The sequence below is a fragment of the Monodon monoceros genome, unplaced genomic scaffold, assembly GCF_005190385.1.
Source record: "Monodon monoceros isolate NGI ecotype Baffin Bay Population unplaced genomic scaffold, NGI_Narwhal_1 Super_Scaffold_19, whole genome shotgun sequence".
In the NCBI taxonomy this organism is placed as follows: domain Eukaryota; kingdom Metazoa; phylum Chordata; class Mammalia; order Artiodactyla; family Monodontidae; genus Monodon; species Monodon monoceros.
In genome coordinates, this window is record NW_021703775.1 from 35,928,500 (window position 1) to 35,952,809 (window position 24,310).

The window sequence follows — 24,310 nt, forward strand, 5'->3', positions numbered from 1 at the left end:
TAGCTAGTGGGAAGCAGCCACATAGCACAGGGAGATCAGCTTGGTGCTTTGTGACCACCTAGAGGGGTGGGATAGGGAGGGTGGGAGGGAGACGCAAGAGGGAGGAGATATGAGGATATATGTATATGTATAGCTGATTCACTTTGTTATAAAGCAGAAACTAACATACCATTGTAAAGTAATTATACTCCAATAAAGATGTTTAAAAAAAAAACCAAACATAAAATTGTCAAAAAGAAAAGTTTTAGAGGGGCTAAGTCCAGAAGATGTGATATCTAAGATCTTTGTCTACTTCTCCAGGAATAGTGCTCTTCAAAGTAGCATCTTTGAATTGTTAATGCCCTTGGAATCTCTATTAATGTTGGCATTATGGTATACCAATTTTGTAAATTTTAACCTTCTTAGAGGTACAATATCCTATTATTGCTTAATTTATTTCACTATACTAGCTTGATGTCTCAAACTGATACATAAATTTCTGTTTTTAAAAGAACATAAAATGGATTAAATTTTGGAATAGTCTTTGGTAGTTACACAAGCAGAGACCACTTAGGAATCTGAAAATACATTCTGGATATATAAAAAATACACCATATATCACTGAATTTGCTTTTGTAAAGTCTTCAAAGAGCAGGTTTCTGTACACTACAAGTCCTTAAATCTTTAGAGCTTTTAATGGGCTTTTCAACATAATTCATATCCAATCAATACCTTATTTAATAACGTAAAGAAATAACAAGAATTCTGAAGTTGAAAGAGCCACATTAAAATCATACTGAGAAGCAGATAGATGTGTTCCACTAAATTCTAAATTTTACTATTTCAAATTTCAATTTGAAAACAAAGGAACTCTTAAAAATAAAACTCTGACTTTACAGCACAAAAAGCACTACAACAGTGTCATGTCCTCCGACAATACTTATGGAGTGCTTAGTACCAGGCTTTTTCTTTTACTTTTATGTTTATTAATATTTTGAAACAAAAACAAGGCAGAGTTCCATGGTGGTCCAGCGGTTAGGACTCTGTGCTTTCACTGCTGTGGGCCCGGGTTCAATCCCTAGTCAGGGAACTAAGATCCCTAAGCCATGTGGAGAGGCCAAAAAAAAAAAAACCAACAACAAACTGGAATGTAAAATAAAACTGTTTAAAATTTGTATTTTACTAATATAAGTATGTAACCAAATTGGAAAAAAGTTTCAAAAAGCCGATAATCACAGAACAGTTCAAAAGTAATTTTAATTATGCCAAGCAACTCTAACAAAATACTCTAGGAGAAGAAGGCAGAAAATCAGTTTTAAAATCTTCAAGAAAAATAACTGTTTTATAAGTGACATTTCAAACAGTTTAATCCAATTATTAGAAAAATCTCTTGATTGACATATATTTATGATTTTTATATTTTAGAATCAAACTACTTTTACTTATACTTTAGACATTAGCCCAGAAAACTTATGTTGTCTTTATATTGAAAAAATAAATAAAACAAAATAACTCTGAATTGAAATTCTGTACACCATGGTGACGCAATTATAAAGTATGAAAGAGAATTCATAACATCATAATAAATCAACACTGAAATGAATTTAAATACAGCCTATGCTAGAGAAGAGACTCAGTAACTGTATCTTTTGTCAGACCAGGATAACACTCAAACACCACTATAATCTTTATAATAATCTAAATGAAGCATTATCTTTTCTCTGTAGAAGAGACTACAGAGTTTTTACCTATTCAATTTTTTTATTAACAAATACCAAGTCTCAAATGCTTAAGAAATTGATAAAACCTGTCAATGGAAATAAGATTTTTATTTTTACTTTCAGGTAGAGGATTACAAAAATTGATCCAAGCAATTTCATCAGTTACAAAACCAAAAGCAAGAAAGTATTCAAACTATAGAGCAAGATTTGAAGATGACAGAATAGCAACAAAGGAGAGTTTAAGATGAGACTATTTCATATAAAAGCTAACAAATACATTTAGTAACTTTCTAAACGGGTCACTGAAGCACAGAATGTCATGAATCTAACTAAGAGGAGAACTGAAATTGTAAAAGCAAACAAAAACAAAAACCATCTAAACAACTGTAACACATTTTTTTCTTTCTTAACTACTTTTGTTACTTGAGGATGCATGTTTTTAATCAATAAAAATTAATAAATTATTTCTAGAAAAATGAGTGTTCTTCTAATAGAAAATACTTATTCTAAAGTCTCCAAGAACTATATATTTAAAGAGAATACTGGTTGTCAAGTTTTTTCTTAGCTCTATAGGCATGATTAAAGTTTCTGAATCAGGTTGGCTAACCTCGCTTAACCTCTCCAAAATAGAAATACAATATATATGTTATCTGCTACTCCTTTCTATACCTCAGAAAAGATACACATATATTTTTAAAAATTACTAATTTGATTTTGAAATGAAAAGCTCAAATACTCATATCTCAAAATATTTTGGTAATTTTTTTTTTAACTCAGTGTACTCAGATGTATTTAGTATGCAATTGAGAAGCTTTGTGGTCAAAAGAAGACACTTGATTAGCAATCTTAGCTCCAACTCCACCTCCATTTACCTAAAGTTCTTCTTCAAATCACTTAATTCCTCTGGGCCTCAGCTCCTTAATCTATGAAAAGAGGCAGCTGAACCAGATTACTTCTAAAATGTACTGTAACTGTTAAGATTTAAAATATGTTAAAATAAAATAAGTCACAGGGCTTCCCTGGTGGAGCAGTGGTTAAGAATCTGCCTGCCAATGCAGGGGACATGGGTTTGACCCCTGGTACAGGAAGATCCCACATGTTGCAGAGCAACTAAGCCCACGCACCACAACTACTGAGCCTGTGCACCACAACTACTGAGCCCGCGCGCCTATAGCCCATGCTCCGCAACAAGAGAAGCCACCGAAATGAGAAGCCCATGCACTGCAACAAAGGGTAACCCCTGCTCGCTGCAACTAGAGAAAGCCCACGCACAGCAATGAAGACCCAATGCAGCAAAAATAAATAAATAAAATAATTTAAAAAAATAAAATATAGGTCACAAACAAAATTAAAATCTCATTAATCTAAACTTAATAATTTAGAATTTGGTAAGAAGGGAGAAAGTAATGGAAGTTCTTCTCCTTCCATTACTTTCAGAAGTGGATTATGAAATGATATTGCACAAATAGAGTGAATCCTTAAGTTGAAAACCTCACTTTTCACCATGACAGGCAGTAGCAAAATTCTTTAAAGCTCATGAAGATTTCATAAGAGCAGTCTAAAAGATGTAAACAGGGGTTAATCATTCTTGCATTTACTTTGAGCAGAGTTTAATTAAACAGAGGTCTTCTTCAACAGCTCTTTTCTAAGCTTTAATAGTTTGAAACTACTTGATAAGAAAAATGACTCACGAAAAAAATACATGGTTTTATTTCTTACATGTTGTATATATGACAGGAGTGGTCCTCAATCTTCTTTCTGTTCTGTGACATTCACGTGCACAATTTACTTTCGTTACTAAGAGTAATTCTCAGCCAGAGACAGGCAGTTGGGAGTGGAGAGGCTCATCACACTGAGGTGTGAGGGCCGAGAAGCTGTATATAGCGAAAAGGCTACCTCCACCACCTTAATATGGGTATGTCCCACAACCTGACCTTGCTTGGTAGGCCAAACTAATGAGATTTTACTGCATGCCAGCTAGATAAAATACTGTTATCTCTAACATCAGAGCTTTACTATTTGACCAAACTAACAAAGAATTAAAATATAAGCCCCAAGTAAATGTCTATGTAAGGCTTCCCTTTTTCTTTAAAAACAATTCAATGGAAGCTACCCAGAATTGCTGATCAACTGCAATTGGTATTGAACAAATAATATTGTCATTATAAACAAAATGTACAAGTCTTTAAAAACAAAATCTCTTCCTGCCTTTACAGTTCAAGAGAACTTAACAATACAAAAAGACTTTAAAAGTAAAGAAAAAAACTTGCTACCTTCTGAGTCAGGATCTCCAAATGGATTTAATTCTGCTACATCAGGATCACCAAATGGATTTAAATTCACAGTGGCCAAGTCCTTTTCTGCTTCATCCAAAAAGTTAAGTTTGTTGATAAGCTCTGAAAACAAACATACGTGTCAGTTCACTGTGGTTACAGTTAAGCATAATTATCACTCATTCATGAAATATCTCAAATTGTAAAAATTCATACTAATAATACCTGCAAATAATAAGATATAGCATTTTACCAATGACAGAATGCCATTCAAGTATTTTGTAGCATACCAACATATTCAAATAAAAGAAAACAAACACATGAATTGGAAAATATCAGATAATGAACTAGAGAAACTTTTAGCTCAATCTAATTTGATCCAATAAAAAAGTACTAACATAGATTTTGAGAAAAAAACATCCTTCACTTCTAAATATGAATAATTCAAATTGATTTAATATAAGAAAATATTTCTAAAACAATGTTGTTACAATATATAAGCTAACTAAAGAAATTCTGTCATGTTATACGACCAGTTATTATAAGATGTTTTAAAATCACTGCTTATCAAGGATCCTGATACAGGCTTTGCTAAAGATGATAAGTTCTGTTATGTTGTTGCCTGTTGGTGCACTACAAATTACCAAAGAAAATTTATTAAAGGAAAAGCACAAAGACAAAACTGAGAGCTAAGTACAGACAGAAGTCAAGAGGTAGCAGGTCACAGTAAATTCAAGCAATCAGAAGAAGAAAGAAAGGAAGAAAGCTGTTAGACCTTCAGAGGAACTGGCTGATTTAGCTGAAGGCATATTTGCTTGCTTTATGCAGTCATCTTGATCTTCATCTAAGCTGCTCAGAGCATTCAATTGGTTTACAATTTCTGTAAACAGAAGCCAGTCGAGACAAATGTAAGGTAAGGTCATTTAATTAAAGAGCCACAGAAGCATGCTGTTACTCAAAAAGACAAAGAGAGGGGATGTTTGGTTAATCAAGAGAATACATTCAGAGGATGTTATTTTTGATGAACTATAACAGATGTATTTAACTGAAAGTTATGCTGTACTTATATTTTAAAATAGAAAACATTTTAAAAATTAAAATTTATATTAGTACTATAACAACTATGTTAACAAACACAAAACAAAGATAATAACCTGAGAAGTTGGCATTGGCTTTCACATTCTGCATTTGTAAAATAGGGCTTTAAATGCATGCATTAAAAACAGAATAAGAAATATCTAATACAATAGAAAATATGTGCTATTTGTTTTGTAATATTCTAAATTTAAACTATAAGTTTTAAGAATATATCTACATGAAACATGAACATAATAAGCACTTGTTCATATTCTAGAATTTTAAAAATCAGCACAAAATAAGAAAAGCAGGCAATAGCTATTTTCCACTCCTGCTTTCTAGGGAATTTGTTCTTTTAAGGGAACTCTTGAGTGTTTGCTTTAGGATATCTTATAATTTAGCCAGTAAGAGACAGAATAAAAAAGACAGGAACAGGTAGAAAAACCTTAAAATAAAAATTCATTTTGTGCATAAACAGAATTTTAAAAAATGAGTCATATTGTGGACAACTCCGAATATGTGAAATTATGATTTACTGGGTGAAAATTAGCTTGGAATAAAATAATAAGAACCTACTAGAGTATTCTAGCTAATCCTCGCCATTTCCAAACTTAAAACCTGGGAATAACTTAGGCATTAGCACAAACCAAATAGATCCAGATCATTCAGTGGGAAATAAAGAAAATGGTTAGAAATAGACAATAGTTGTGAATTCAGCATTAAAATGCTGTTTTTTAACACTGTAAATCTAAGTACACATTCTAAATTTTATGTGAACCAAATAATAAAATACACAGTTGTAATAAGGTTGCCTTCATCCATTCATTTGTTGTTGAACAAATACTGGTTTATCACCCTGTGCCAAATACCATGCTTGGAACATAAGGATGAAAAAAACATAGTATTGTCCTCATGGAATTTACCATCGATAAAGATAGAAATTAATACAGAAACAGACAATAAATGACTACTAGAATATTAGGTGGTCAGAAATGTGTATTGTCGTATAGATCTTTGAGCCAAATACATATGAAAAACTGACATTCATTTCCCTTGTCTGAATGAGAAATATATTTTGCATGAATAAAAATGCTTGAGATAGTCAAAGTACATCATAGAAAATAAAGAGTAAACACAATACCAACTGAACTCTTAATCTGAATGTGAATAATAAGAGTTAGTCAACCTTTATAAAGTATCTTCTTCCATTTTATCCTGCCAATAGTTTAAATCCCATTCTGACTCAAACTAACCTAGCAAATTCCTCAGTAGGCAGAGTTTATTCTTGAATTAGATCTTTTACCCCTGACTAGTAGTCATTGTAACTTTGTAATTCTCAGGGAAGTATAATGGAGAGAATCTATCCTATGTGATTACCAATGCATGACTGATTTTTTTAATTCATTACTAGTTTTGTATTTTTTTAAATTTGCAGATGATTTATTTTTAACTTCAAAAATATGAAAAAAGAAATATTAGTAACAGTTAACATTTATTAAGCAGTGGAAAGGACTCTGCATATGTTGAGTTAATTCACATAAACATCCTGAGGTATTATTATTAATATTCACATTTTATCATGTATATTAGTATCATTTATTTGCACTGTATTCCCAGATGTGTAATTATGAGGCTAAAATATTTTAAAATAATGTTCAAAGATTTGTAGTTCTCTTTACACATTTTAGTTATTTAATATTCTTAGATGTAATCTCAATGAGAGTAGAAATTATTTATTTATTTTATTTTTATTATTATTATTATTTTTGCAGTATGCGGGCCTCTCACTGTTGTGGCCTCTCCCGTTGCAGAACAACAGGCTCCGGACGCGCAGGCTCAGCGGCCATGGCTCACGGGCCCAGCCGCTCCGCGGCATGTGGGAGCTTCCCGGACTGGGACACGAACCCGTGTCCCCTGCATCGGCAGGCGGACTCTCAACCACTGCGCCACCAGGGAAGCCCCCTAGAAATAATTTATTTAAGCACCGTATATAATGAGCAATAGAGGGAATACTGAAGAAATATTAAACTTCGTTCTTACTTTCAAAACATTATTATTGTTCCATTATAAACTTTTAGGTACAATGTGGGCATTTATTTAAATACTATCAAGATGACTGAATTACATGACTAAATTATTTACACTGTAATTTTTCTGAATGTTTAGAATATTTCCTTCCCCTCACCATGCTTTTGGTGATACCTAAAACCACTGATAAAAAAATAAACAAATAAACCCACTAATATACAGTGTATGATAAATATGATATTTGTTATGACTGAGATATGTATTGTAGGGTATGTGAAACTAGAAGAGAGGCATACAACTCAGTCTGAGGTCAGGAAGCCCTCCTGGATTTATTCAAGGAGGATTTATTGAGTGAAAATAAGACAAATAGACATCATTATTATTATTAAAATAAAGGAGAAACTGGAGGGCATTTCACAACGATGAAAGGGAGCTGAATGAGAACATGATATACTTGAGGAACGGCAAGTTGTTTGGGGGTTTAAGATACCAGGGATGGGGAATGGAATGAGATGTGGTTGGCAAATGTCCTATCATGAAGGTTATAGTGACCAAAATAAAGAATGTGAACTTTACTCTGAAAGCTCTGGGAATCCATTGTAAGATCAAATGTATAGTTTAGAAACATCATTCCAGGAGCAACATGGTAGCTGCACTTGAAAAAAACAGGATAGGAAGCAAAAAGATGAGTAGTTTAGCATTACTGCTCCATGAAGGGAGGCACTTAGTAAATATTTGCTAATTAAAGAATAGATTAAGAAGAAAGCTTTGATGGTTAATTTGACATGGGGGATGAGGAGAGGAATCTAGGATACATGCCAAGTTTGTGTCTTGGGTGACTGTGTGGACATTAGTTCTAGCACTGCAGTGGGGGCTACTCAGTTTGGCCATACCAAGCTACAGGTGCCTGTGAAACTTACAAAAATAATTCAATTGGCATTTGCATATGTGGGTGCACAGCTTAAAATACATCACTTTGTTATGTATTTCTCCTTTTAAAAAAGTACTTTTCTGTTACTTCCAAATTTCCTGCAGCCAATGTGTTTTACATGTATAATCAGAAAAACAAAAATTAAAAATTTAAAAGAAGACTTACAACACAAATTTATTCCCAGAATTTTTTTAAGTGGGATGCTTTCCCAGTAATATACCACCCTGACCAAAAAAATTCCCTGGCCCAACCTATTTATATAATACTTCTTACTAATTAAAGCCTTGTTTCACCAAAAATTTACACTTCGGAAAATGCTAACAATGCTATGTAATAGCACAAAATAATTTCTACCCTAGCACTACTCAAACTGAGCAATAAACCGGTAGTGTAGCATTTAGTCATCATAACAGTGTGTCAATCTGGACTTGCTTCAAACTGGTGAGAATAAGAAGGAAAACTAAATTAGGGGCAGGCAATCGAAGCACAGGGTCAAGTAATTTGAGACTCTTCTTTACATTAGGAAGGCAAAAGAAGATAGAAATTGACCACCAGAGATTATCACACTGGACCAAAACAGGGGGATGAAAGTGGTGTCACAAAGAGTGCGTGGGTTTTTCTTTTAAGAAAGTCTGTAGTGGAGTTAAAAGGGCAGGGTGTGGGAGGGTCTGCCTAGAGCTAGAACATAGCTGCAAATCTTGCAGCATCCTCATTCTTCTCTCCAAAGTATAATAAGATCCAGTACAGGTATATCTCATTTTAAGATGGTCTAAGATAGTAACACTGCAACTTCTTAATAGAGATCAAGTTCCCAAAGATGTCACTTTTCTCACGGGCTTGAGCCCATAAATACTTGATTTATGGATATAACTAACAGGTTTAATAATGTGATTTTCAATCCCTTTAGCAGGTCATATTGTAAATGAATGAATGAACTGAATGAAAGTCATAACACTTGCTGTAATTTTTATAAAGGCAGAAAGACATATACCTTATATTTAAATTTTAGCAATTGTGTGTTTTTAACCTATGTGTTTATCTTATGTCTGTCTACATATCTATGCATATATATGTATCTATGTACAATATATTTCATTTATCTCTAGAAATGTTATAGTTTAAGCTACCAACCTAAAATTTGGTGGCTAAAAACAAATGATTACCTCTCACAGTTCTATGGGTTAATGCACTCAGCTGAGTAGTTTACTGCAGTTAGATGGAGGCTTGAGACAAAGTCATCCGAAGCTTGAACTGGGCTGGATGTCCAAAATGGCTTCTTCACTTACATGTTTGGTGTTTCAGCTGAGAGGCAGGAACAACTGGGGGCTGGCCAGACATCTCTCTCTCTCTCTCTCTCTCTCTCTCAAGTGGCCTGTCCATATGGGTAGTTTGGGGTTCCTCTCAGCATAGCAATCTTGGGGTAGATGGAGTTTTTACATGGCAGCTGGTATCCCCTAGAGAATGCACTAGAAGAGTCCCAGGTAGAAGCTACAAGGCATTTTATAACTTAGCTTTAGAAGTTACAAAGTGTCACTTCCCCACTGCATTCTACTGGTTAAAAGTGATTTACAGGGCCAGCCCAGAAGACAGGGAGGGGTCTATAAAAAAGGGCATGAATACTGGGAGGCTTGTTTCATTGGAGGACAATCTTTGAAGATTAGCTACCACACAGTAGATCAATAAATCAGAAAGTTGAAATCATTCATTTTCTTACTAATCTAACATATTTATTATAACTTTTATGTTAACCTTCCAGTATTTTACTTATGCACATATATGAAAGGCACAAATATTAAACTGTACAATTCAATGAATTTTGACAAATGTATACACCCACGTGACCCAAGAGGAAGAACATTGCATCACACACCCCCCACAATAAAAAAATCTCATGCCTCTTTTCAGTCAATCCCAAAACCCACCAGCTATAACTATTCTAACGTTTTTAATATAGGATTAGTTTTGCCTCTTCCAGAACACCACGTAAATGGAATCATACAGTATATACTCTTTTATATAAAACCTCTTTCATTCAGTATAACGGTTTTGACATATATCCATGTTGTTGAATGCATCAATAGCTCATTTTTATTGCTGAATAGTATTCCATTCACAAATATAATACAGCTTAGCCATTCTCCTGTTGCTGTACATACACCTGAGCTGTTTCCAGTTTGGGGCTGTTATGAATAAAAATATTATGAATATTTTTGTACTAGTCTTTTTGTGGATGTATGTTTTCATTACTTTTGGATAAATATCAAGGAGTGGAATTGCTGGGTTAGAAGGTAGGTATACGTTTAGTGTTATAAAAAACTTCCTAAGTGATCTTACCATTATACTCTTCATGAACAATGGATGAGAGTTCCATTTGGTCCACATCCTTACTGACATTTAGAATTTATTGCCAGTCTTTTAAATTTTAACCACTCTGGTGGGTGTGGAGTTGCGTTTCATGATTATTTTAATTTGCTCTTCCCTGACGAAAAGTGACACTGAGAACATTTTCATATGCTTACTGGCCAATGGTGTATCTTTCTTTGTGAACAACAGGTTTGAATCCTTGCCCATTACAAAAAAAAAAAAAAAATAGGGTTGTCTTTTATTATTATCATTATTGATAATGATTGTAGGACATTAAAAAAATCTATTCTGGATACAAGCCTGTGTCAGATATATGCTTTATGAATATTTTCTTCTAGTCTGTAACTTGTGCATACATTTTCTTAATGGTCTATTTCAATAACCATGTGTTTAAAATTTTGATAATGTCTAATTCATCAAATTTTTCTTTCATGGTTATTACTTTCTGTGTCTTGTGTAAGAATGTAAGAACCCTGTGCCCACTCTCAGGTCACAAATATATTTTTTTATTTTTCAGAAGTTTTATAGCTTTAGCTTTTACATTTAGGTCCATGATCTACCTTGAATTAATGTTTGTGTATGTGTAGGAATTGAGGCTCATTTTTTCCATACGGACATCTAGGTGTTTCAGCATCATCTGTTGAAAATATTTTCCTTTCTCTACTGAATTATGCTGCACCTTTGCTAAAAATTAATTGACCAGGTAAGTTTGGGTCTATTTTAGGATTTTCTGTTTTGTTCCACTGATCTGTCTATCCTATGCCAGTACCATACTATCTTGATTATTACAGCTTTACAGTAAATCTTGATGTCAGATAGTATTAACAATTCTGTTCTTTTTCAAGATTATTTTGGCTATTCAGTTCCTTTGCATTTCCAATTATATTTTAGAATCAGCTTTTCAATTTCTTTTTTTTAAAAAACCTGCTACGATTATGAATGGCACTGAATTGAATCTATAGATTGGGGAAAAAGTAACATCTTTACAATATTGAGTTCTCTAATCTATGAACAGAGAATCTCTATTTATTAAGACCTTCTTTAATTACCTTCAGTAATATAGTTTTCAGGGTAGAAGTTTTTCCACATCTTTTGTTAAATTTATTTCTAAGTAGTCGATGTTATTCTTAGCCTCCATTGTAAATGAAATTGTTTTGTTAATTTCATCTTCCAAATGTTTGTTGTTCATATATAAAAATATAAATTTTCTATATTGATTTTGCATCATGTGTCCTTGCTAAGTACAATATTGAATGAAAGTGGTGACAGTAAACATCCTTGCCTTGATCCCAGTCTTTGGAGGAAAAGTGTTCAGTGTTTCATCATTAAATATGATGTTAGTTGTAGCTCACCATAGATGCTATTTATCAAAATGAAGAAATTTCTTTACATTAAAACTTTGCCGAGAAACTCAGTATTGAATTTCTTCAAATGCTCCTTTCTGCATCTATTACAATGATTACATGGTTTTTCTCCTTTATTCTGTTAATATGGTTAAACCGACATTGCATTCCTAGGATAAACCCTTAAAGAATGCATATTGGTACTTAAATATTAATTATCTCCTGGCTCCTTCCCTAAATAAATATTGGAGAGCTTCTAACTTCTCCTTCAGAGCTCTTACTTCCATCCTGGCCCTGTCAGATGGGCTCTCAGTATCCACAGAATTCTTCCAGAGTCTTGTAAGGGGTGCCAGAGAATGTTCAGTTGTCCTTAGTACAAACAAAGCAGCATTAGGGATTAAGAGTGATATAGAAAGTAGGCTGAATTTGTAATCTCTATCTTCTGCCACTTCTACTATTCTCTGAGTTGACACATTTGAGTTCTAAACATTGGGAAGAGATACTCTTGCTTTCTTCAGTCTCTCACCCTAGGGTCTCAAACTCCTTTAAGAAAGAGGTAGCTTGTACCTTACAAACTTTTTAGCTCAAGGGACTAGAAATGCCCCACCTCTCTGCTTCTACCCTATTTTCCAACCTTAAAACCTAGATAACAGATGCAGTATTCCAGAAATTCTCATCCTTCACACAGATCTCCAAAATAGGTGGCCATTTTAAATTATTTTACTTTAGAGAGTCCACAGCAATTCTATGATTTTGTTAATCAGTCTCCTAGGTACTGGAGAGTAAATGCCCAAGTGAAAACCAGAAGCAAATTAATGGATGTATTTTCTGACCAGGGCCCCAAGTTTATTCTGAGGACCCTTTTAATCTAAGAAAAGAGACCTATTTATCCCCATTCAGAGCCCTAGCAAGTAGGACATTTAATCTCAGAGGGCTGAGTCATACCATAATCAACTCTAGATCCTCAAATATGAACTGTTATCTCCTCTACTAAGATCCTCAAATATGAACTGTTATCTCCTCTACTACCATCTGTGCTGTAAGATTCTGTTCCCTGAAGGTGGCCAATATGTCACTCTCTCTTCCTACTCCTGAATTAACTTTACCAACTATAGGAAAAGGATTAACAAACACCAGGCAACATGCTTATGGTAAAAATAAATCCTGATTTATAAACTGCATCTGGATGGGAGGACTCTAAATGGACTATATGCCTGATGGAAGGCCATAGCTTGAGCTCTAATTGTGGAGACTCGTAACTGAGCATGTCCCTTACAGGGACCCTGAAAACTATACCTATCAAACTATTACAAAAGATATCAGTTCTTGTGCAATATGAAGATTCTAAGTCAAGGTAATCCCTGCTCCAAACTATGTGGATCTTGCCTCCTTGTACCCAAGTTGTCATTTGGGGGAGAGGTCAAAGAACAGTACCTAGGCTGCCATGAAAACTCCAGTGAAAGAGGAATGCTCTGCTGAATGCTGTTTCCTGTCCAATATCCTCCTAAATGAATCTAATACTAAGTTTGGGCTATTCAGGTCCTGTGAGTCTGAATGCCTAACTAGAATCCTTGCTGATCTTTGCCACAATTATAAGTATACCAGGGGCCTTTCAGGTATCTCATGATGTCTGGTTTCCCCAATAATGCTCTGTTGTAAACTGTTTTGTTTAAACCTAATTTTCTGACCTACATTCAGTAGGACTTTGTCACTTACGCAGAATGTCTTTTTTTTCCCCTTTCTGTTGGTGTGTATTCAGAAATTGAACATGAATCCCAAAGATGGTCATATCACCAAAAACTGGTTCAAGCATTGTGAGGATGCCATATAGATGGAGGCATTGTTTTGAAACCATATATAATTTCCAATACCAGCTACAGTAAACTTTCCATTCAAAAGTTTTGTTCTTCCAACTCCAAGGTCAATCACTCCCACTACATTTCAGTGATTTTTCCAACTGCCCATCCATGGGTGCTGCACCTCTGCAGAAGACATCTATACAGGTAACTTCAATAAAAGGTTCCTGCCTAAGAGCCAGTCCCTGTATCCAGTTAGCAGTGAATTCTGTCTCAGACAGACAGAGTAGGGGCTTGTGATCAGTCTAAATATATATACCATGAATTTACTTTTACTTCTAGTAAAGTCTGTAATTTTGGAAGATATACTTTGTCAGTTACTAATGATTTACAGCCATACTCCACAAGAGCACAGGCTAAATGAATAGCCTCTAGGTGTCAATCTAAGATATACCCAAAATAATTCTAACAGTCTGTTTCTTCAAGAAGCTTGCATCTTAGGTGAGGAAATAATGTACCCATATAATTTTACTGATATAATGTGATTGTATTTTATGCATTTATAATATATACTTAATATAGGCAAAATTTTAAATAATAATTCCTTCCTCCATAAAAATTGTGTCAACAATTTTTAAAGCTGCAAGGAAGTGTGAACATAAGCTGTGTTTAAGTTATTGCCACTTTAGCTGGTAAATAAAAATACCCACCATACTTTATTTGTACCACATTTATAAAATACATTAATTTTGTTTACTCTTAAGCTATTATTCAAACATTACTATTGTTAAATTTTAATATAGTTTTTATTATCTTAAAACTATTTTACTTAAACAGTTCTAGAGTGGTAGTGCTGGTGCTGAAAAAATATTCCTGAAAGTTAACTTTGGAATGGAATTTACAGGTGCTAAAAAATGCAACTCAGGAAGCCGAACAACTGCCATAACATGCTGTGCTATTAACTTAAGTGATTGTCCTCTGCAAATATAATAGAAAATGCTGAGAAAAAAATGTAACATCAAAGCATAGGTATGTTACAATGATTATGGGTTTACTGACTTAGAACATGAATGTAATCACCCACTGTCCCTACTTAACTATGCTCCCTCAACACACATTTTATATTCATTACTTTTGGGAAACTAGTCTTGAATTATTTAAGGTCTGAATTATGCGTCTCCTACAGATCACATTCTTTCCATAAAATGGGACCATCCCATCTTACATAAGATAGTATATGATCAAAGGTCAAAATGAATGGAACAAGATAACAAGACAGGGTGATTAATATGGGCTACGATAGGAGATGGAAGCCCTCTCATTTATGGCCTTTCAGTTAACATATTTTAAATTCTCAATGTGTTCCAGACAATGTGCTAGAAGCTAGAGACGAAAAAATGATCAGAACATAGTCTCTACCTTGAAGGAATTTCATAAAATATGGACAGTAAATATATAAATAAATAATAACACAAACTGGTAGCATTCTGAAGAAATTCTGGATCATCATAAATTGCATTAAAACGATTGCTTCAATTAGGGTCAGAGAATTTTAGGCTATCTAAAAAAGTTATTTCTGCAGTGGAAATTTTAGAAATTAAGGTATATATATGTATGTTTAAGCAATAAGGGTTGCTATGGTATGAATGTTAGTGTCCCTCAAAATTAATAAGTTGAAATCCTAATTCCCAATGTGATGGAGGTGGGGCCTTTGGGAGGTGATTAGGTTATGAGGGCAGAGTCCTCATGAATGAGATTAATGCCATTATAAAAGAGACCCAAAAGAGTTCCCTTGTCCCCTTTCACCACGTAAGGAATACAATGAAAAGTCTGTGACCCAGAAGATGGTCCTCATCTGACCATGTTGACACCTTGATCTCAGGCTTCCAGCCTCCAGAGCTGTGAGGAACAAATTTCTGTTGTTTATAAAGTACCCAATCTATGATATTTTGTTATAGCAGCCCAAATGGACTAAGACAAGAGTTCAGTTATAAAATTTAGTTATTACTGAATCCTTTCATTAAATCTGTATTTTGCTCAAAATATGTCCTTTCTTTTCTTTTCAGCACAGAACTTGTGACATGCTGCTATCACCTTTTCTTCCCATTGCTATGATGAAAACAGTACATTGCTCAAAACAGCTATGACTATGAAAATGTGTGGTTTTCTGATTGCTACTTATGGTATTAGTGCCTAGTTGAGATTTAGCTTTAACCAAAAGCCATATACAAAGAATAAACCATATTCTCTAATTAAAAGGTCAAATCACATCCCATTGGAATTATAAAAAACTCATGCTGTAAGAAAATGCCTGCATTTTTAAATGGTACAGCAGTAGCACAAAGGATAGAGTGATCAAGTTTAAGATGGAGAGGCCATGAAAGGCTTCTTAGAGGATGTGGCAAAAGAATTAAAATTTGAAGGATAGGTGGGAAGTCACTGGAGGTGGTAAGGGAAGGACACCAACTTACCTTCCTAAGCACTCCAACTAGCCAAATAAAACAAAGAACTCAAAGATAGCAAAGACATGGCATTTTAAAAAGTATTGTATGATTTTGCTGACATTATAAACACGCAAATGTCAGCACTTATTATTGAAAAAAGAAACCCAAAATGTTATTGAAATAAAAATAATAGCCAGGAGGGGTTGAAGGGAGAAATTCAAAGAAAGGAGAGAATCATATTGAATCTCACAAGGTGAGTCAACACATTCTGTTTCATTTTTAATGTTAGTAGAGAAATACAGGTTCATTCAGTTATCCCTCTAGCTTATTTATTTTAGAGGATACTATTCCAAAATGAAAACAGAGGATACAAAACTTCCAAATTACTCTATTAAAAAATGCTTAAATGAACATTTGAGAATGGCAAAATGTAAGGGGTGGGTGGGAAAAAAAAATAAGAAAATTCCCAAATAAAAGTATAAAGTAATATAAGTGAAATTAAGTATGTCAGTTATCAAGAAATACAACCAAATACTGTTTATAAAGAGAACTATTTAACACAGAGAGGATTAAAAATAAAGTGATAAATACACCAAGTACAAAGAAGGCATGGATTATAAATATCAATATCAGGCAAAAATTCAAGGCAAGAGGCATTAAATGGGGCAAACTGATCAAATTATAATCCACGATGAAGGTGTAAGAGAATAAATTTTTATAAACTAAATAATTTAGGACTGAAGTTCTCTTTCACTGATGAACTATACAAAAAGCCTAAGAATATAAATGACTAAATAATATAAATGTAAAGTTTGGTCTAATAGCTATATGCTGAATCTGACAAATAGAATATACATGTAAAAAGATATTTATGGAAAAGTTACAAAAACAGATCATGTATCTACACTACAAAGAAAAAGATCTCAATCATATTTTAAAAAAATTGAAATATGACAGGCTTCAGAATCTTATTTGAATTAAACTAGAAATAAACAAACTAGAAATAAACACAACCCACGACAAAGCACATTCTCCTAAACATTCCTGGGTTAAATAGGAAATCAAAATGGCAATCATAAATTAGAAAATAATACAGTTGACCCTTGAATAAAACAGGGTTTAGGGGCATCAACCCTCTGTACAGTGGAAAATCCACATATAACTTATAGTCGGCCCTCTGTATTCATGCTTCCTCCAAGTCCTCAGTTCTTACATATTTGCATCTACAGATCGTGTAGCACTGCAGTATTTACTATTGAAAAATATCTACATACAAGTGGACCTATGCAGTTCAAACCAGTGTTGTTTAAGGGTCAACTGCAATTTATAAAATTTGCTCAGGACAAAACATCTATCTTTGCATACAAGTCTGATCAATTCCTTATAACAGAAGTATTGTAGCGGTGAAGGTCACTGGAGTTGAGGAAGTCACAGAAGTTTTTGACTAAGAAATTAAATTGGTCATCCATGTGATCAATGGAATTCCCCCATACGATAGCAAGAATTTAGGCAAAGCCAAGAGATGGGTGCCAAAGTGCCCAATGAATTTGGAAAAGTCACCAAGAGGTAAACAGATGATAGAAGTCAAGGGATAACAATCCAGAAATTTACAGCAATTTATTAGATGAAAGGAGTATTATACAGTGCTTGATTTTCACTCCAATAATAAAGGTGTAACATCAATTCCTTAAGGGTGCTAGCCAGATTGATGATAAACATTTATTGACCAATTAATACAAAGAGGTTCTAACCACTTACCATCTTAGTAGTTTGATCAAACCAGCTATAAGAAATACTTGCATGGAAGTGTCTAGGTATAAGGATGCATAAGATGTATACAAATTCAAAACAAAGAATGTCCATACAATTTATGTGAATAAATGAACAGGAGCTAGGAGAAGGTAGCCAATGCATCTTCTCATCTTACCCTTAAGACAGATTTTTACTTATAGAGGGTTCATCCATACATTGACAAAATAAGTATGAACATCTTTAGGCTACTTTATACTATAATCAGTAGTTCCAATAAAGTTTGATGCTTTCTTGGCTAGCCTTGGACTTGATCTTAAACTGCTAAAATCTGTTATTTCCATCAGCATGTAAAGTTTCCAGAGAGCTAAATGGTATATTATATTAAGAAGCCTTGGGAAAGAAACAATACCTTGTTAGTGGAGTTGTTTTTTTCCTGGGAAACAAGAATGAGTTTTTCAACTCTGCAAAAAAAACAGATAAATTTTTAGTTTAATGCAAATAACACCAACCTGTAATTTTTGCTGCCTTTTCCTCTTGGTTCACTCGGTTCTCATCATCATCTTCATTATCTTCCTCAAAGTCATCTAAATTGCCAATGTCAGCTTGCTTCATACTCATCAAACTAGCCAAACTTTGCATGTCTTCATCCCTATATCAATGATAATACACAATTTATTAAATGACATTACCTTCAAAAGGGTTGTTTCTTAAGAAAATAATATTAATACATTTCTTCTTTCTAAACATTAACAAGACTTTTTAAACAGTTATACAAAACTACTGAGCAATCTAAATATTCATTCATTAATTTTTAAATGGCACATTTAATTAATAGAAAGCAAACAGGATTAAAACTAACTGGTTAGGAGTTAGTTTAATTCTGTGCTGCAGATCTAAAATTTTCTTCATGGAATTAAAGTATCGTTTTCTGATCATGAAGTCTGGAAACAAAAACTTGTTTCATAAAACAATGGGATAGTTTGCAAATCAGATGAGATCTAGACTTTAAAAATATTCAAGTTTGCAGAAGGAATTAGAATAGAAATTCTTAATCTGAAGTCCATGAACCCTTTTGGTTTTGTGGGTAGGAGTAAAAAGAAGTGGTAAACCCCTGTAAACTACATTTAAATCTTGTTTAGCTGTGCATTTTTCTCAAAGGAGTTAAAACTCCCCTAAAGTTAAAAAACTACAGTAATTGAACTAGCACCCAAAAGCCTAGCCTTTTTAAGAATTACAGGATAGAAAATGACTTGGGTTAGTTAAATACCATACATTTGACAAAATGTAAAAATATCTTGAAGTATTTTAAGTATAAATTTATAAAGTTTACATTAAATACTCTAAATGTTAAATAATTTAAGTTTTCTTGACCTATTATTTTACTTTAAATTTCAAATAAACTACAGTGAATGAAACATATTTCTAACATGATACATACTAACTAAATTTCAATCTGCTATACTTCCTCCAAATTCAGAAAACTGAATTAAAACACTGTTTCTCATGTTTTTACCACAATAAAATAAAAACAAAACAAAACCACTGTTTCCTTTGCAAAGTAATGCTTGTTAACATTCACTTCTAGGGCTTCCCTGGTGGCGCAGTGGTTGAGAGTCCGCTTGCCGATGCAGGGGACACAGGCTCGTGCCCCGGTCCGGGAAGATCCCACATGTCGCGGAGCGGCTGGGCCCGTGAGCCATGGCCGCTGAGCCTGCGCGTCCGGAGCCTGTGCTCCGCAACGGGAGAGGCCACAACAGTGAGAAGCCCGCGTACCGGGAAAAAAAAAAAAATTCACTTCTAAATATGGTAAGATTTTGCAGGCTAAACTGGTTTGAAATTCTTTGCATTTTATCTCATATAAGCTTAGAGTTAACAAAATCATTTCCCCCTTTTAAGACAAATTTAGTGGCACAAAGTCTGCATGGACAAAAACAGTTGTATTACCTTATATGAATGTCTTACAAACTGCTTTCCCATCACCAGGGTATAATTTCAATATATAACAGTGTTCTTAAAATGTTAACTTGCTTAATTTTATCTCCTATATTTTCACCCTGAACATTCTTCTTTGGGAAAGGTGAGTAGGCAAGGAATGAGGAGATAGAGAGGTGATTTAGGGTGTTCTGAGAGCATTCTCCACTCAAATTGAGACATTTGGTTTGAATTTCCTCTCACCCAAATTCCAATGAATGGTGCTAAATCACTTACTGCTTCTGCCCAGCGGAAAGGAGTCCACCTTCAAAAGATCTTCTCTGACTTTTTCTCTCTTCTTTCTGTGTTTCCTTTCCTTTCATTTTGGCTTGAACTTCAGAGTAAGGTCTTTATTTTAAACTTTTCAATATTTAAGTCTACAATTTAAAGTCCTGAGATGAAAGACTAATTGCTTCCATCCTGCACTGTCCCTCCACCACACTCACATAGAAGCCAACTTTCTAGAGAAGAGGCTTACTGTTATCTACCAAGTCATTTGTTGCCCTGAAGATGAGTGCCAAACATCTCTTTTTGACTGACGCACAGAATCCAGTCTAATCAGTCAAGTAGACATGGCCAATTATAGTAACCGCATTCCACTAAGTCAAACACATTCAGAACTGTGATGCAGATTAGACTGAAATGTTCATAGCTGCCTTCTTCCTATCACCTTTTAAGTCTCAGGCACAGAATTTCCATTTCTCCTCTCACTGATTTTCCACTCCAAGTAGGTGCTGACCCTTTCATTACACCCCAAACTCACACTTACCATTGATTTGACTGTATGGAACAACTAAGATAAATAATACTAATTTTTTCCTGTTCTAGGTATGTTTACCTCTTTTTTTTTTTTTTTTTCTGGTACGCAGGCCTCTCACTGTTGTGGCCTCTCCTGTTGCGGAGCACAGGCTCTGGACGCGCAGGCTCAGCGGCCACGGCTCACGGGCCCAGCTGCTCCGTGGCACGTGGGATCTTCCCGGACCGGGGCACGAACCCACATCCCCTGCATCAGCAGGCGGACTCTCAACCACTGCGCCACCAGGGAAGCCCTGTTTACCTCTTTTTAACCAGTTAGAATTTTACTCTTTTAGGAGACTAGAACTGGGTGTAGGAGTTATCTTTGTGCAATGCCTATTCAGTGCTTAAGAAGTGATATTTGAAAGAGATAATGGTCATAGCAAACTGGTTACGTAACTGTACTGTACCTTCCTATACAAGTTTTGGAAGGCTGAGCCAAAGAATATGCATTGGCAAAAGTTCCTTTAATTCTTTCATTCCTCTTATCCTAAACTTTTCACTTTGGCTTCCTCTCATGCCTCAGCTGCATCAAACAGCTCTACAAATTGAACTGTGGACTTCAGAGTACAACTACTTACACTGAAGACACAAATATAAAACAGACCCTTATGATAACCTATAATATACAACTTACATTTTTGAAAATTGCTATAGTCATTTTTATATTATTGATCATTCTCTAGAGTTGAAAGAGACTATAAATAACAAGGAGTACATCTAATTCAGCCTCTGAAACAAAGAATTGGCCAGAATGATAGGTATGCGGTAGGATATTCTCAACTGTTAACAGTTTACTAAGTCAAAAGCTATTTACGCACCGTGTTTTAAAATATACTCTAAAACAGCTTATTTGATAAAAGAAACTTACGTGGCTTTTCCTTCCCGAAGGAAAATGCAAGATAATGAAAACTGAAGAGTGGCAGATACAACTTTTTTAGACAATGGCTTGAATTTTAACTTGACATCAGTCTGAGTTGGCATTGGGCTTGCATACTGTTTCATGTTGATGCTGGTGGTAGCAAGAGCTTTCCTTCGACCAGAAGGGGATTCCTGGAAGACAAAAAATCATTATGTAATTTGGAGTTACTTACTTCACAGCCAAATATTTTTGAATGTTCTTTTAATAATATGATTAAATAGCAGTTGAGACTTCCCTTTCCAATGAATTCCTATAACATAATGTTGAAAAAAATTGTAATAAGGTTATATCACAACTTTCATATCTTTAAGTAAGTAAGGCAGATAGAAAATTGGAGAGAGCTGTCTCAGAGAAATAAGGGAAGACTAGAACAATCCTAAATATCTCAGGAAAGGAAAAGCAAGGAATGCAAACTAGGACAGAAGGTCTCCAGGGTTCCTGTAAAAAGAGGATCTAGCACAAGGCTAGGTATCAAAAGTACTCAACAATTATTTTCCTTACTTTAATTATACTTAATGTACCCTAGCGATATCTCTTCTTTCTGAACAATTCCAGTTTCTTATAGAACCCCAGCCTCTGTGGCATTCTACCTCGTTTTTTCTGCAGTCTCTGAATTCTATCTATCCTGCACTTTGAGAGTTAATTCTTCCCAGGGCCTTTTCTGCTCACTACAGTCTAAAGTCCTCTCTTCCTTCCCTAAGATCACATAAAATCAAGCTAGAAAGAATTGGGTTCTCTTATCCTATGCCTGTGGTGGACACTGCTAATCGACCCCAGCAGATCTCAAGTCTTCTCCACACAGCTCTTGCCAATTCACTAGAAATGGAACACAAAATGAAACCTATTTGCTATCAAAGATGTTTAACATTCCATTAATAAGCTATCTCATTTCAAAATTATCCTTTTAGCATAATAGCCTAGGAAAATAATGAAAACAGAACAGCAAAATAATGACTGGGCATTAACTATGTATAAGACATGGTGTCAATTCTGGAAAGACATGAAGATGAATAAGACATAATCCTTGACTATGTATTCTAATGGTAGGGGGAAATCCTAGATATAGGGTAATATATAAATAATGTAAACCCAAAGTCATATACCAGCAATCCTTGGGCTTTACTGGTCTCAGAGTTCAGACCGAAAATAAAACCTAATTTCCAAGCAGTGTGACCTTGAGTAAGTCAGTAAACTTGAGCCTTGGTAATCTTCCCTATAAAATAAGGAGACTAAATAGGTATCCATTCAAACTCTACAATGGTTTTTTATAAAATTACTCAATTTTCCAACCAAGGCAGGAAAAACTACCATTAACTTCTGAATTATTATTTAATAAATCCTTATTTGTCCTATGATTGACAAACTTGCCTAAAATAAGGATATATTAATTTAATCAAAATATTAAAATGGCCTTTTTCCAAAAAAATGACATTTCTGCCAGCAGAACAAGTAAAAATGTAATGTAGTATCCCTAAAGAATACCTTGTTTTAAAATGTGGTCTTATCTGTCAGATTATGCACAGCAATATTATACAGAACTATTAGTGCATGTAGATATTTTATGAATGAATTTCAAAAATGCATCAAGCTCTTGAGAAGGATTTAAGCCCTCTCAGAAGAAATACTTAAGAATATGCAAATACCCTCAACTGAATCAAGTTGAACAGATGTGACTATCCCAAACAATACAAGTGTTCTTTCCCTGGTCGCTACTGTCAATCAAAGAATAAGATTAAGGTCCAAGGTTCTGACAATGTGCAAAATGAAAAAGTATGATCAGGGAGTATCAATTTATTACACTGATATGAACAATAATCTCTTATTGTACCTTTAGAATAGCTAACAACTACTACATAAAATATAGGATTTAAAGCCTCTGTTTTGAAAGCATGACATAAAAATTGCTACATATTATTTTCAGATTTGTTAAAATCTGTTTCACAAAATATGACATTGATCCCTTAAGAGTAATTATTTAATTTTATAACCAAATAAACTATAAAAATTAAGATAACTTGGAAATGAGCATAATTTTGGAAGCCTAGTTTAAGGATGATTCCTGCAAAATCTAGTTTTGATGATTAACATTCTGTCAATTTCATTTTTAAGGTAAAAATTACGTAGAAAGGTTTTCTGCTGAACTCAGAGAGTTTTAAAGTATTTGGTATATTGGTATCTCTGAAACAAAAGGAAATGAAAGCTACTAAATTCTAAACACAATAGAATTAGCTGTACCACTTAATTAAGCAATTACTTGCTCAGCAACAATGAAAATGGCCCCTTGTAAGGTCTGAGTAGGTGAGCAGAATAGAGCTCTTTTGAGTCTACAACATCCATTTCTAATATTAACATAGGATCTCACTTAGAGTCTGTGTCCTTGATGGGAAAAGGGCCTAAATGATGTTTCTAGTAATTCTTTACCCAGCTCAGTCATTGTTTTCCTCTTTAAAATTAGCTAGTCATAGAAAATGCATTTTTTACAAGAACAATAATGAGAAAGACATAAGGATCTTTCATGGCTCTAATCCCAGCTCCATGAATCTTCACTGTTTATAACCATCAAGTTTATATATTTACCCACCCAAAATTGATATCATTGTTATCATCAGTTCTATAAAGAAGAATAAAATAACTGATTGCACTGCTATATGTCTTTCGTACACTTTTGTCCTTCCTTAAAACACCAGGGGTCAGCCTGTCAGAGAGAGTTTAGAGAGAATTATACTGTTGTCAAAGTCCTAATGCTATTTCATTTCGCATGAAGGTTGGATAAGAGCAGAGAAGTAAAAGAAAGAAACAGTAAGAGGAACCCTTAGAGAAAGGACGTTAGATAACAGAAGTCAATAAGAAGTGAATGTTTACATATGTCTAAGACTAAGTTTCTGACTCTGGGCTCATGTTTATACCTCTGTTT

The 24,310-nt window shown here is 34.2% G+C and overlaps 1 protein-coding gene across 4 annotated transcripts in view; it reads right to left on the minus strand.

Annotated features, from left to right (window-relative positions):
- Positions 1–24,310, minus strand: part of EHBP1 (EH domain binding protein 1) — a 491,557-nt gene that overhangs the window by 187,534 nt on the left and 279,713 nt on the right. For all 4 annotated transcript variants that reach the window (XM_029231704.1, XM_029231706.1, XM_029231705.1 and 1 more), the window contains 3 exons: positions 21,346–21,527; positions 18,218–18,357; positions 3,974–4,096 (listed from right to left, as the gene is read on the minus strand). In XM_029231704.1, coding sequence (XP_029087537.1) covers positions 3,974–4,096; positions 18,218–18,357; positions 21,346–21,527 — 445 coding nt within the window. The remainder of the gene's footprint in view (positions 1–3,973; positions 4,097–18,217; positions 18,358–21,345; positions 21,528–24,310) is intronic.